Raw genomic sequence first — 12477 nt, forward strand, 5'->3', positions numbered from 1 at the left:
ATAATTTATAATATGTACTACAATACTTATACTGAAGTCCCTGTAATAATTTATAATATAGTCAACAATACTTATCACTGAAGACCCTGATTACATTTCTAAAATGTCAACAATACTTATACTGAAGTTCCTGAATAATTTATAATGTGGCACCAATACCTACACTGAAGTCACTGAATAATTTATAATATGGAAACATACTTATACTGAAGTCCCTGCATAATTTATAAAATGTCAACAATACATAAAAACCTATTTTGGCTCCTTGCTGTCACCTAAAATTACATTTGGTGAAGTAAAAATAAGAACTTGTAGTTTGAGTAAATATTGTCTACAGTGTCTCCAGCCTTGTTTCCTTACTTTTTTTATTTCTATAATCCTTGTTTGCTGGTTTTTAAACTTCTAATTTTTTTATTTATCTTGTTTGCTGGCTTTTTTACACTCAACTGTGGGCAGAGGATTACTTGATATCGTAGCTAACTTTATACACTGTAAGGATAATATACAGAGTTAGTAGCTAGCTGACAGTTCATGATGATTTAATGTAGCTATTGACTATTTGATAACATTAGTTTGAGATGTAAAATGTTAAGCTGCAGCTGGAGATTTGTTTGAGAATAAAGTGAGAATTTATAGTTTCTGTGTAACTAAATTCTTTACATATAATCCATAATAATGGACAAATATATGCCTAGACTAAGACACAGCCCCCCACTAAGTATGTATAAAATTTTACCAGTAGAAAAACAGCCTTTTTTCAAATCAAACATATATGTCTAAAACATTGCTTTAAATAAACCTTTGTGTCTTTTAAAGTAATTACTGTATAAATTTGTGTAATAAAATTAAATACTGTGTATTAATTTCTTTTTAGTCCTTCACTTCATACATAATATACATGTTGGCTCCCCTAAAGACACCAACTGAATAGTGTATAAAGGATTGAGTATCTGTATGTTACAGTCATCTAACATTCATATATACAGTCATCTAACATTCATCTATTATTGGCTGGTAATTCCTGTTTCACCCTGCATTTAAGCTTTTTCAGGAAACACCAGATATATTTATAAGAAAGCTAACTCCAAAAAGTAATAATAACATTGTTTACACTAGAATAATGATGTTTTTTAGCTTATGTAAAATGTAAAATATAGAAGAAACAAATTTATTTTTCAATACCCCTATAAACTTCGCAGTACCTTATTTAGTATTCTATGAAAGGATTAAGTGCAATATACCAAACTTTTTTATTATAGGTTGGCAAGAGAATAATAGTAACTTTCAAAAGAATTACAAACAGACTGTTTTGAGCAGATTTTCTAACACGCATGCTTATTTTGTGCATTTGTATATGTGTACAGCCTTACCAGTCAATAGTAAAGATTTTAAAGTGTTGTTTGAACTGAATTTTTACTGTTTAAGGTGCTTTTTGACCAAATGCTCTATTAGAAGTTTGTGAAATTCCTTGCAGTCCCTATCATGGACCATTATTATGGTTCGTCATACTGTTATGCAAATTATAAATTACAATGTAACTCTATGTGAACCAAGCAGTTTTACACCTTATTCAACATTAAAGATTACAGTTATGCAATTACAAGTTAGAAACATAAAATAAAAACACAATAAATTTACACTTTATTGTGGCAAACAGATTTGGTAACTTTGCCATAACTCAAAAAGAAAGAAAGAAATACAATGCCCACATAGCTGAAAGTGTTAATATATCTAGTGGCAACTAGGACTAAACCCAGAACCCTTGAATCCAGAGGCAACTAATCACCAGGGCAAAAAAAAAAAGGACAATTTGAGAAATCATAATGGCAATATTTCAATTACTTGGATAGTTGGAATAATCAAAAACAATAACCACCAGAAACTCTGATTTTAATTAGTGTGTTATTTTTATGACAATAATCAATGTAATCAAAATTCTGATTAACCAATTATTTTGTATATAACACTATTCAATGTAAGTGAGGTTCACAGACAATTGATTATATCAATTAATCACACAGCTCTAATAACATGTATTTAAATATATATAAAACTCTCTTTACAGATGGGACTTATCTACTTATTTATGTTCATGTAGTAAAACAATTTTCATTACTATGGATTAGAGTACAATGGGCTATATGAAATGCACATATAACAACTCTAATTAAAACTTTCCTTTCTAATGCAAAAATTTTCTCATTAGCAAATATTAAGTTGATGAAGTGACAATCTGATCTGACATTTCTCTACAAAATATACAAGCTATCAATCATTTGTATACAATTTCATTTTATCACTTGATGCAAAACATTAATTCTAACAATGAACAAATGGTTATGACTAGTTTATCTTTACCTTTCCATCTAACTTCAAGTTCTTCATGGTTAACTTCTCCCAGTATGGCCTGCCATACAAACTTTTAACTCGCTGGACTAAATGTAATTTAGCTGGATTGAATGAACCTTCTCTCATCCTTCGAATCTCCTTTACTTGCTGAAATATTTTATCTCGTTCTTCCTCTGCATCTTGTACATAACCAATAAACCTAAAGTCTGACCACTCTGGCTTAATAACCTGATGTAAGAAGAAAAGCAATTACTAGTAAAATTTTAAATGAATTAAATACTTAATTAAAAAACAGCAGACAGAGAATGAAGCAGTTTTATCCACAATATTTCAACATCAATGGAAAACGAACATGTATAATAATATTTCAACTTTAATTTGTTTAATGTACTCTAGCACGACCAAAGTGATTAAAGTATTATTAACTTTTCTTATTGTGAGGTATACTGGACCAGTAGAGAATAGTGTTGTAAAATTATCAAAGGTTTTACTGTGATTTAATATCACAGAGCTAGGTGGTTAGCATTATTTGCTAAATTGATAACCCTATTAATTGATTACATTTGATTAATCAATTAGCACAATGTTTCTGAAACCATGGTACCTACAAGTAAAAAAAAAAATTATGAGGCAGGTGCTAGCAGTCATTTATCTGCTCTCTAGTCAGCAGTTCAAAATTAGTGGCAGATAGTAGTATTTCCATAACAGACAGGTCAGGCAAGTTTGGTTAGAATATTTAGATTACTTGGATAGTTGGAATAATCAATAATAGAAATAATCAGAATCCCAAATTTCAATTAGTTACTTTCATGACAATCAATTTAATTGTAATTTCAATTAATCAACTGTTGGAATAATCAGAAGCACTAATTTTGATTAGTTGACTATTTTCATGCTGATCAATATAATTAGAATTTTGATTAATAAATTGTTCAAATAATAAAAACTGTAACAATTGGAAACAATAATTTTGATTAATCAATTACATAATACTTTTGACTAACTGATGTAATTATTGCTCATAGGTAACTGATTATACTGACGTTACATAATGAAGTTGTAATCCAGCTTTTTTACTGAGTGAAAAATCTTGTTGGCAGCAATGTACAGCAAACAAAGTGTAGTTGAAACGCTATTAAATAGATTTCTTACTGACAACCCGTACTGGGAACAAATGATGTTAGGTTTATCATCAGTATTATTACGATATAATAAAACATCTACCAAAGAAAATGGAACATGCTTAGTCAGCTCTGGCACTATACACAATACTGTCCAAAATAGATGTAGCATCATTACATTGCCAGTGCTTAAATAGAAATTCCACAGGAAAATATTTAAAATTAAATGTTATCTCACATTAAATGGCAATGTAGCAAAGTTAGCATTTCCCTTACCTAAAAATATATTTTGAATAGATACTCACCATTCTACTTCAAAAAGAGCTATTACCTCAAGTGTACAATTCCTGAGCATCCCATAAGCCTTGAACAACACACCCACCCCTACACGTCAACTTCTATTGTGCCAGCCTATGATGTAGTCATCATTAGATTATAGCCAGCCACCAATGGGAGGGTGGTACATTCTTCATGCACAGTAATTCCCATGAGCGCTAACTAGCATTTGAACAGAGGCTCATTCTTGACAAGGCATACTAAATGTTCCAGAAGTGGAAATGGTAGGGGGAGGTAGTGCAGAGAGATGAACATCTATTCAAAATACATTTTCACACAAAGAAAATGTTAAATTCAAAAATGCTTCTTACCAAACTAAAGGTGGGGTATGGGCTGATGCAAAGATAAACTCCTTCCTAAAAACAGCAACAGAATGAGGAAAGCTCATAAGTTGTGCGACATCAAAAAGATGAGGGGGGGGGGGAAACGTTTTGAGGCAGCACTTGGTGGGAGACTGCACCCACCTCAAGCATAGAATACTCTTCATTCAATGTCATTGTGGTATTCATTGTAAGGAGAGGAATTAAAGTCAAAAAGTGCCAACAGAATCAACTGCATAGTGCTAAGGTATCGCTAAGATAGGTAGAACCTAAGACTATTTCAACTGGCCATTATCTCACAGGTGGGCAGCTGAGCACAAGTGTGTAATATGGCTAGGGCTATAACTCAGGCTGTCCATATAGGAAAAATATTAACTACTAATCAGATGCAGGGAGAAGCATTCCAGACCTGTGTCATAAAGCAAATCCAAGACTCATTTAGCTGGACTGAACTACCGGAAATGGCCTGGTTCATAATGTGGTGAGGGGTGTTTTGTACCAAACCTTTAGCCCTACTTTACAAATGAAGGATGCATCCAGTAGGATTGCATCACCCAATGAGAAACACTCCATATCGATCTCTTCAGTGGCCTCGAAATGGAAAAGCAAGTGTTCTCCCATATCCCATTAGAAGAAATATGGAGGAAGGAATCTATGTAGGGAGATAACACTGGAAAGATGCTTAACCCTTGATGGGCTTGATATAATATACACGAGTTCATATACACATTTGCACATGTTAAGTATTTATACTATAACTTTTAATACTCTATGTGTATGTTCACAAAATTTGGTAGACTTTAAGTAAAGATTACAAGTCTTTTGCACACAAAAAATCAGATTTTTTAATGAAGTATTATTATTATAGATTTGTTTGTGAAAATAGTCTGTTTTGCTACCAGTCCAAGTGCAAAGTGATAACTAATAACTATTGTTCATCCTACAAATCTCAAATATTATTTGTGTAATCTCTACAACCTCCTAAATACATTTCAAATGCTTGTTTTCGGTAAAACTTTATACTTTGTATGCTATTTTCTCTACCCTAATTCTATTGAGTTTGTCAATTTGACCGGCCTCATAACCACCACAAACAAATTAGGAAATAAATTTAAATTATGCTTTTTGCATTCTAGAATGACTATAGATTATAACATGAAAACACAAATGTTTAGACAAAATAGCTTAAACCTCATAACATTATACATTTATATATATTTATTATTTTTATTATATTGACCTTCCAGCCATGCCTGGCTAACAATACAGTAGTTACAATGATGTGACGCATGTGCACCATATCCAATAATATAAAACTGACCTTTAGCCTTTACAAAATGACCTGTCTTGGCTGTGTTTTAGTGGACTAGTATTTTGTAAAATACAGTCACATTTCAATTATTATACATTATATATGTATATACATTAATACTATTTACAAATAAGTTCTTAAACTTATTTTTCTTGAAACAAAAAACAGTAAATAAAGAAGTCAAGCAAACAATTATCTCTTCTAGTTACGACCTTTGTACTCGTTTGCTAAGCCTTATGAAATTTCCCACGTGGAGGATGTGAAAAGAACATTTTTTTAGATTTTAATATATACATTTTTTAATAAAAAAATCATAAATTACTATTTTGATACCATAGAATTCCACTACAATTTATCAAGCATAGTAACTAAGCTGTATTTGGGTCTAAACAAATATGAAATTTCAAGCTCACTAAAGACTTCCCTTATCCCCTTGAAATCTTGTGTGAAAAGAATGTTATTAACACAATAACCCATCAAAATGGCTGAGAAAACAACTAGGGGGACATTCTGAGCTTTTGATTGGTTATTCACATGTCACATATAGAAGTGTATATAAGGAAGTGTTTCCAACAATGAAAAGAGGTGGGTGGGGTCCACTGTGTTTGATTCAGTACGAGCAATATCTTAGCAGCTAGAAAAGATAAGAGGTTCTTATTTTATATTCTAGCTTGTTAATATTGGTAATTTGAGTTCCTAAATTGTATGAAAATACAAAATTTTTATTTTGACATCACAAACATCTAATTTGAACCATGCATTCAACATACCATGTGACACACAAAAATCAATGTTTAGCTGTGTTTTTAATACTTACGTTTAAATCAAGGAATTAACTAATGTATAATGCTAAAATTTGACACCAAACTTATTGACATATATTCATAAAATAGTAGTTCAATACAATTTTGAATGTACATCAAAACGTGATGATATGGCCTTTGACACGTGACCCATCTCGATAGGTTTAAACTGTGTCATCAGGCACAATCATCTGTAACTAGGCCCTACACTGAGACAGTGCAATGGGTTACCGAGATTAAAAAGAAAAGGCATAAGCCAGGTGTGAGGGCAAGCATACATCTGAGGCTATTTTTTTAAAATTAAAATAAATAGACACCCTGAAGCAATCTTACAGAGAACCCCATTTCAACAGCAGGCACTGAGCAGAGGTGGATGGTCTTAACACTTTCTGTATTCCTCACACTTGATGAGTATTTTGGATAAGTACACCTTGTTGGGTAATACTGGCTCCTCTGTGGGAAAAACCTGAGGAGCCCAATAAGCCATAGTAAAGGGAGTCCATCAGCGGTCAAAGAGGGAAAGCAGAGACCCCATAGGACCAGAGTCAAGGAGATGGTTCTAGGAACAAATCACTTCCATGACCTGTAATGGCCAGCTCTCAAAAAACGAGGACTGTGGATAGTTACAAGAGGACAAAGAACAGAAGAAGGGCAATCCAACAAGGCCATATATGATGAGAAAACTAGTGGGGCCCCCTTCAAGGGCAATAAAACCAAAGTGAGCAGAAATGACTGTTGAAAAGCTGCATCAGCTCATGATGTCAATGTATAAGAAATATCCCAAAAACCACAAAAAAAAAAAGCTGCAAGACAGAGGGAGGCAAAAGTCAAAAAGTAAGAAAACCTGACAAAGGACAACCAGAAACAAATAAATCAATGTAAATGGGACAAAATGGAAGAATCCCGAGTGCAAGCTGGAAAACAGGTATTTGCAATTTGTCCCAACAAAGCCGATACGATCATAATTGAAAGCCTCCATGTGAAGGTGATGCACGAGACTGAACAAAGAAATTAGGTAAGAAATGAATATAAATGGATAGAGAAAAAAAAAAGGAATAAAGGGGAGATCCCTAAATTGAAAGAAAATAATTAGGTGAAAGAGGCTTGTGTAAAAAAGGAGTTTGAGATTGAGCAAAAAAATTACTAGAGAAAGGGAAAACAAAAAGATACATACTTGTGGAATCCAAGCAATGAAGGACAAAAATGAGACTGCCTTATCCATGTCAGGAAGAGTGAATGACAAGCAAAGGCAGACATGGAAACCACAGTGGTGAAATACAAGATGGGACAGTCTCAGCTACAGTACCAGAAGTAGGAGGTCAGGAATCCTGGATCCGAGATGAAACCAACCATGTGGTGCACAATGGCAGTAATATTACTGACCATCAGTGTCTCCAGTCACCATTACAGTGTTTGATAACTTTTGTGAATGAGTGTTAAAAACCTTGGGAGACGTTAGAAACATAGGAACATAAATATATAATCCACTTAATCCCTGAAACTGATGTTGTGGGGGTCTGTCTTTGTAAAATACATAGAAGATGGATTTTTTTTATGAGTTAGAATACTAGCCAAGTACAGTGATGGTGAATAGATCTAATGATGATGATGAATATTGGATGGAACCCATATGTTACATTAAACAAAAGGAAGAACCAAATAAACATAGTAATTTACAGAAAATCAATTTGAATATACTTCAAATGAAAGTTCTAACTAGTAAGTTTAAACTAGTACAATTCTTTCATATAATCAAAAAAAATTAAGGAAAGAAAAACTACTAGATTTATAATAATGAAAGGTTAAAATAATACGTACAATAATTCCAGCAAATCTTATGAAAAACACATCTCAAGATAAGCACTGATGAGGAAAGAATGAGCTTACATTCAAATGCTAGTGCTCATGGTGAATAGTGTGCATGGAGAATATGTCACCCTCCTAATGGTGAAGGGCTATAGTCTAATGACGATTACATCATAAGCTAGTACAATACACATTGCCACTTGTAGGGATAGAAGCTGTGTTCAAGGTTTGTAGTATACACAGGAATTTATGCAGACTTGAGTGCGAGACAATAGCTGTTTGTGGTGCGGAGAAGAAATTAGCATTTCTAAGGTCATCTATTTGTAAGGTTTACTGAATTAACTGTTAATTATATATGTGTGAAAAATGTTATTTTAAATAACTGAAGTTTAAATTGTATAGAAAACAAATTTTAATATAAAGAACTAAATACTTACTGCCAAAAATATTAACAGTAAAGTACCCAACTGAAGAAACAATGCATTATAATCTTAATAACTAGAAATGAATAAAAAATATACTTAATTAGCTATAGTGATGGCTAGGTTGATTATTAATTTCACTTTAAGTATATAGCTTAATCTGATCGGAAGCTATTATCATAAACACTAGCCACAACCCTCAAAACATTTGTAGTATTTTTCATGCTCTTTGCTTGAATTTTCTTTATTCTATCATTTTCATGCAAGGCATTTAAGCAATATTTTCTAGCAGGTATTATGCATTAGATCGATAAATCTTTGTCTATTTGGAAAACACTACATGGTCAAATAAACAAACTCATGTAGACACAACTTTGTTTAATAAAACTACACATAAAGTTAACAATAAAGTATAGTAAAGATATTTATAACAGTGTACAGAGTATGAAACAGTTATGAGCATTCAGTGTGTGGCATGCTTTTACAAGCTGAAACAAACTCACAAAAGAATAAAATCTGCACTAAAGAAAAAATAGCTAAAAGGTGTTTATAACAGTCTATGAAATGAACCAAAGCTAAATTATTGCAAAGTAAAGTAAATGCAAAGTTGTAATGAAGGCAAAGTTAGCTGAATATGCAGAAATGTCTGAATGCATGTTCACAAAGTGATAAACATGTGGATTTGAATGAACTGCACATGCATATTTTAGACCTAAATAAGTAGAGAAAGCCCATAGCAACTGTATTTGATGTAATATTAATTTTTTATGAAATTACATGTAGTTTAAGTGTTGTTTGTATGAAATACTTTGCAGAAAAAAAAGAAGTTAAAATTGAAGCCAGTTGTCACATGATGACAATGATATTGTGCCATTGTGTGGTAAATTTGCCAGAAAAGTTTCAGACAGACAAACACAAACATACTTATATAGATGTATACATGATTTTATGCAAAAACTTTTATGACCAGTTATTTTCATATCTATAATAAGTTCAGTCTTATACTTCACTGAAATTGTGATTCTCTTTGACATTTAGGCTCAGAAAAGGAGAAAACTTCTGACTATATTAGTTACAAGTTTCAGTATGATTCACGAAAACTTCTGACTATATTAGTTACAAGTTTCAAAAAACAACAACATATCTTTTGATGGGATATGCCATTAGATCTGGTTGATAATCCAAAATTAATGGTCCCTGACCTGGCCATTTAGCCCTCATGTGCAACTTCTGTTCTGGTTGAAAATTCAAGAAAAGAAAAAAGCTAATGAAACATGCCATTACACCAAATTCTAAATTACTGCATGTTAATGAACAAAGCATTAACTAATTCTTCATCATTTAGAGTCCTCTTTAACTTTTCCCAACTTCAGTTTAATAATAAAAGATAAATCTCATGTGTGTTCCAAATACTATGCTTTAGTCAGAACTAAAAACTCCTTTACATATATCTAAAACCAAATATTTATTGAACTTATAACTTCAAATTGCCAATAGTACAAGTCAACTTGTACATCATTAGTTGCTGAACATACATCACCAAGCCAACAAAGCAAAGATTTACACTTATACACATTAACAATGTTGTATATATCTCGTTTTTCCTAACTATTGCATTCCATTATTTTCAAAAGTTTTCTCATTTTAAAAAAACTGGACACCTTGTTGGTCAATAAAACCTTTATATTTCAACTGCATGATAATGCATACCAATTTTCAATAATATATAAAAAAATAACTTAAGAGCTATAATAAATGGTACATTTTGACCTTCAAAGGTTCAGGACACATTACCTAACAAAGATTTAAATTTTCAACACTACAAAATTACATCATTTAGCAGTGACCATCTCAAGAGGCACAAGCTTGTATTTGATTGAAAGTCATATTATCTTAAGGTATTCCATATAAATAGAATAAAACATGTACTTTACAAATACATTATATATATGATAGTAATCATGTTTTTATAAAATACACATATCTATGTACATGTAATTGATACTGCTTGCAATTAGAGCAGGGTATTTAATCAATTATGTAATCATAGGTAATCGATCAAAGCATGTAATTGATTAAATATGAGTGGCAATTACATTGATTAGTATTATATAAACTAATCACTTGATCAAATTCTTGTTTCCGATTATTACCATTTTTTATTATTCCAAAAATCAATTAACCAAAATTACAGTTAGATAGACTGTCCAAAAATAATCAATGAAATGAAATTAGTATTTCCAAGTATATCTGCTTTTGATTATTTCAACAATCAATTATTTGAAATTATGATTACGAAATTATGGTTTTCAATTATTCCAAGTAAGTAAATGAAATAATTTTTCGTCATATTCTTTGTAATGGCAAAGGTACTAAGGCTATCCACCAATGTCACTAATTTTGAATTGCTCCCTAAATTGAATGCAACTAGCTGACAGCACCCACCAACTTTTTTTTCTTCTTGTTTATACATAACTGGTTTGATGAACACTGTACTAATTGATCAATGGGGCCATTTATCAATCAATTAGCAAAAACCTATCAGCTCTACTTTCAATACTAATACATATATATATATATAGTAAGCTTGCATTGGAGAAGCACCTTATTTCGGCCACTTAAAAGAATTGCAGCCGACTTAAGTAAGACAAAGCTTTACATAATAGTCACCATTCCAAGCAAGTTATCAATCATAGTCAAAGTCAATTAATGTTTTAATATAACATTTTTTATTTATGAAAATATTAAAGTTAATAATGAATAAATACAACCCAGAACACAGTGACAATTTGATTAGAAAACCAATATGAACCCTCAATTGTAACAAATGGTTCACTACAGCACAGCATGTAATAATATTATTTAAAAGGCATCCACCAATTAAGTTTTATATAATATTAGTACATACCTTAAACTTAGTAGTTATCACCCTAACATCATTATCTAGTGTTTTTTTTATTTACTACCTAGTTGTTATGACTAAGAAAAACCAGTTTGTTCACATCTTCTTACTTACTCTTAATTTCACACTTATACTGTAATTTTTCATAATGCATTTACAATTTTACATGTAGTTGTACACTAGGTATTCATAATTCAGGACATATTTTATTGAAGCAATACAGCTGCAATACTCTTAATGTATTTAAATATATCCTTACTATTGATTTTTACATTTTCTGTTAACCCTTAACTCTCACACTCGTCACAGCTTAGCATTGGTAAAAACTAAAACGTAAAAAAAAATACTTTAAATACTAAAACTAAAAGTAATATAGTAAAAATGTTGGTTTACGAGTAGATATAGCTTTGGGATAACATTATAAAAGTAATTATTCATATAATAATCATTAAAGTGATATTATCTTACATTATGTTGCATTATATGGTTTCTACACAAGCTCTGGCCCATAAACGAAATATTACCCAAATTAAAACTACCATTTATTCCATAAACTAGACGTCTAAGAACCGCCATATTGTTCGAACTACTGGAGTTAAAACTCAATATTTGGTTGAAATACTAGCGCCGTGGATATAAATTCTAGAAAATCAACTAATTATCATGAAATATGTTCTATAACTACTATAATTTGTTCAAAACTCTTTATAAATTTCGGGCATTTTCTCTGATTTACTACCTATTTTGTTAATTTTTATCATCATATATGTAAAAAAGATATATTTAAAACTGATGAAAATTACAATGTTATATTCACATATATGCAAAAATCCTAATTTTAATTCGCAAAGCACTAAAGTTACAATAAAAATGTGTCCATTCATAAAGAAAAAATAAAACAATATTCTCTATGTGATTACAGAGTAGTATAAACAAAATATAGTTAAATTGTAAATGGTAGTCATACATTTTCATTACCGATTGCAACTGTGATCTTGTATGCGCAAAGAGTCAACTTTTGCTTTAAGCTAAAATTTACAAGGTTTCTATCGAAACATTTTTATTCCTAAATAAAAACTAAAACAACATGTTCTCCGTGGGAATAC

The 12477-nt window shown here is 31.2% G+C and overlaps 1 protein-coding gene across 3 annotated transcripts in view; it reads right to left on the reverse strand.

Annotated features, from left to right (window-relative positions):
- Positions 1–11982, reverse strand: part of LOC106467074 (39S ribosomal protein L30, mitochondrial-like) — a 21916-nt gene extending 9934 nt beyond the window's left edge. Inside the window, exons 1-2 of one of the 3 annotated variants that reach the window (XM_013927391.2) lie at positions 11911–11982; positions 2359–2577 (exon numbers count right to left, since the gene is read on the reverse strand). In XM_013927391.2, coding sequence (XP_013782845.1) covers positions 2359–2577; positions 11911–11913 — 222 coding nt within the window. In that variant the 5' untranslated portion in view covers positions 11914–11982. Of the gene's footprint in view, positions 1–2358; positions 2578–11485; positions 11534–11839 lie in introns of those variants that run through there. The other 2 variants (XM_013927390.2, XM_022395188.1) reach the window with 2 other exon arrangements.
- Positions 11983–12477: the final 495 nt, after the last annotated feature.

Source organism: Limulus polyphemus, unplaced genomic scaffold (assembly GCF_000517525.1).
Source record: "Limulus polyphemus unplaced genomic scaffold, Limulus_polyphemus-2.1.2 Scaffold2478, whole genome shotgun sequence".
Classification (NCBI taxonomy): Eukaryota; Metazoa; Arthropoda; class Merostomata; order Xiphosura; family Limulidae; genus Limulus; species Limulus polyphemus.